Source organism: Fusarium odoratissimum (assembly GCF_000260195.1).
Source record: "Fusarium odoratissimum NRRL 54006 unplaced genomic scaffold supercont1.221, whole genome shotgun sequence".
Taxonomy (NCBI): Eukaryota; Fungi; Ascomycota; class Sordariomycetes; order Hypocreales; family Nectriaceae; genus Fusarium; species Fusarium odoratissimum.
In genome coordinates this window covers 1-2,715 of record NW_022158907.1, presented here as the reverse complement: position 1 = coordinate 2,715, position 2,715 = coordinate 1, and the positions used below count along the sequence as shown (strand labels likewise).

The 2,715-nt window shown below is 47.5% G+C and overlaps 2 protein-coding genes across 2 annotated transcripts; both read right to left on the bottom strand.

Annotated features, from left to right (window-relative positions):
• Positions 1-30: 30 nt before the first annotated feature.
• Positions 31-569, bottom strand: FOIG_16836 (hydroxymethylglutaryl-coenzyme A reductase; the record flags this gene model as incomplete). Its single annotated transcript, XM_031218315.1, has 2 exons — positions 31-87; positions 153-569. The coding sequence occupies 2 exons, from the start codon at positions 567-569 to the stop codon at positions 31-33; spliced, it is 474 nt and encodes a 157-aa protein (XP_031051972.1).
• A 1,197-nt stretch (positions 570-1,766) lies between these two features.
• On the bottom strand, positions 1,767-2,715 carry FOIG_16835 (uncharacterized protein). Its single transcript, XM_031218314.1, has one exon. The coding sequence runs from the start codon at positions 2,638-2,640 to the stop codon at positions 1,894-1,896; it is 747 nt and encodes a 248-aa protein (XP_031051971.1). The 5' UTR covers positions 2,641-2,715; the 3' UTR covers positions 1,767-1,893.

Below are 2,715 nucleotides of genomic sequence, written 5' to 3'. Positions count from 1 at the left end.
AATTCGTCGGCTAGAGAGTCTTGGAGCATCTCACAGGCGTGCTGGGTGGCCTTGGTGACCATGTTCTGGCCAGCTGCACTCCCGCAACTGTAGCTACAGAGCACATGCACGTTGGAACCGATTACAGTTGGTTGCATGGCCTGAAGCCGTACGTGTGCACTTGTTTCCTCCGCCCATTGTGAAAAGATTGGTTTCAAAGCCGGTAACTGTTTCGTGAATATAACGGCATGGTCGGGGTTGTCAAAAGTGAATACAGGACCTCGACTCATGCTGTTGCTGAGGATCTCGATGTGAATTCCTCCAGAAGCGTTGAATGCTTTGCATCCTCTGGAACAGCTGGCAACGAGTGTCCCTTCGTAAGTGGCGAGTGGAGCGTAGACTTTGCCCGGCGAAACTGATCCAGCCACCTGCAAAGGGCCTGCGACGGCTAGAGGAATCTGGCAGAAGCCAACGCAATTCTCGACGCATACCTTGCCGTGATATTCCTTTTGCAAATTTCCAGCATTTTCGAACGCAAGCGCCCAAGAACGCAAGAGCTCAGGTTTGTTAGCTGGTATATCAGAGCTCATGATCGAAGGTTCCCTTATGCTGTTCGGATGGCTGGAGGGGCTCTGTAGACATGTACACCACGGACCCTTGGCGCAAAGTATGGTCGATGTTACAGGTGTGCAGGTCCGTCATCCATATGATAGCAATTCCGATGATTTAAATTCAACAAACATGTGGAAACCAATGATTTACTTTCTAGCGCTATATTGCAATCGTACCCTAGAAATGATGTCCGAGTTGCCGTAGCTTTAGCTGACGCATGACAACAAACATTGACGTACTTTTCACACTATCTATTCACATCCCTACATGACAGACTACGTTAGAGGTGGTAGGTATTCAGGCCGCCAGCCTCGTGCGCGGACGGGGGTCTAAGATACCATTGCCAAACTCTGTCACAGTATTGAACACTCCCAGCTTCCTCTTTTACAACATTATCGCAAACTGATTGGGGCCCCGCACCACAGGAACGACGACACTTCAAACGCTGTATACATAGACAGCAGTCCTCAAAGGTCATGCGTAATGACCTTGAAGAAAGTAGTGATGAGTGTGACGAATCTGACCTGCACAGTCAGGCCAAGCACCGTTTTACTTTGCGCTACTGAGACATACCGAAATGGTAAAACCTCTGAGTGGCAGATTTCAGCCGAACAAAGTATGAATATTCCAATCTGGATCAATGGACCGAATACACGTAATATCTGACAGCAAAGAGGACGATATTGCGAAGAGGATGGTGCAAATGTACAACACTGTACAAATAATACCTAGCAAACACTTTAAAAAGCTGGTTCAGAAGTAGAGAACTAAATAGGCAAGTCCGAGTGGGGCGGCTATGTGCCATATTTTTAGTAGCCAATCATCGCTGCTGCTCGACATACCTATGTATGTGGATGTGGTAAAGTCGGACTGACCCCCTTGACTTGAACCGGACCGTGCTCCTGCTAAAGTGGAGCACAGTCCGGGTTTTGAATTCTCCGACCCGCCTTTTCGACGCTAGCAGGGGCACGGTCCGAGTCAAGTCAAGGGGGTCAGTCCGACTTTATCATAACCACGCTATGTAGGTATGTAGGTGTCATTGCAAGAGAAAATGTCAGTGGGAAAGCCGCAATTATTCTTATGTGGCAAATGTGCAATAAATATGCTTCATGCGATTTACCAAGGATTATGCCATAGCCTACAGGCAGGCTTGCCTACTGCAAATTTTCTTATGGCTTTTACGCAGATCCATTTGGTCTGGTGTCCAGGGTAGTCTGGAGTCTTACCGGCGTGGTTGTTAAAGTGTAAGTTATAGGAAAATGAACCGAGGGCGTTGTCAGAAAATAGATACTTTTTATTCAACTACCGTACCTCCTCTGCTGTCATAACATTCATAATTTCTGGAGCTCTCTTTCGTCTTGCCGGTAGGACGTGTTTTATGATCCCATGCTTCCTTCTTAGCCTTCCTAGCTTCATTACTAAGCCCTGGACAGATATAGGCTTCCATCGAAACTCGAACTCCTCTTGAATTTGTTTCCATTGGGTTTTCATTAATCGCTTCCGAATGATGAATTGTTCTTGTTCTGATAAGAAATTCAAGTCACTTATAGATACTGAAAAATTCTGACCAGCAGTCAAGCGAGACAGCGCAACTCGACTCTCCACTTCTGGGTTTTCTGGTGGCTGTATCTCTGGCAGTCGTCGACTGTAGCCATAATAACTAGTAGATTGTCGAGAGTCAACAGTTGAGTGACCGGCGTGCCAGGAGCTCAGTGAATCTAAGGCTGACCATGGGTTGGTGTATAGGTGAGCGGGAACAAAGCTCACGGGCGGGAGCCAAAGATCTGAGCTCGAGGAGCCGTGGTGAAGTGCATCCGGCCTCCGGTTTGGTAAAGACTCGATAGAGGGTAAAGCCCTCAAGGGAGGAGGTGAGACTGACATGGATAGTTCGGTGGTACAGAGCTCTCGGTATGAAGGGAGCTGTTGCTGATGGCGAGTTCGATACGATGGGTTTAAAGACATGTCAATTAGGATATACGAACGGAGGCAGAATGCTAGCAGCAATGGGTAATAAAGATAACTATCAAACACAACTGAGAAAGAATTCATCGCTGGCTCTTCACTTCAGGTTATATGCCCGGTCACCGATCGTTGTTTCTGGTTGAGGGCCAACGTGATACATTC

Coding starts and splice junctions, on each gene's coding strand:
- FOIG_16835 (XM_031218314.1), bottom strand. CDS start 2,640: ATGAATTCTTTCTCAGTTGTGTTTGATAGTTATCTTTATTACCCATTG.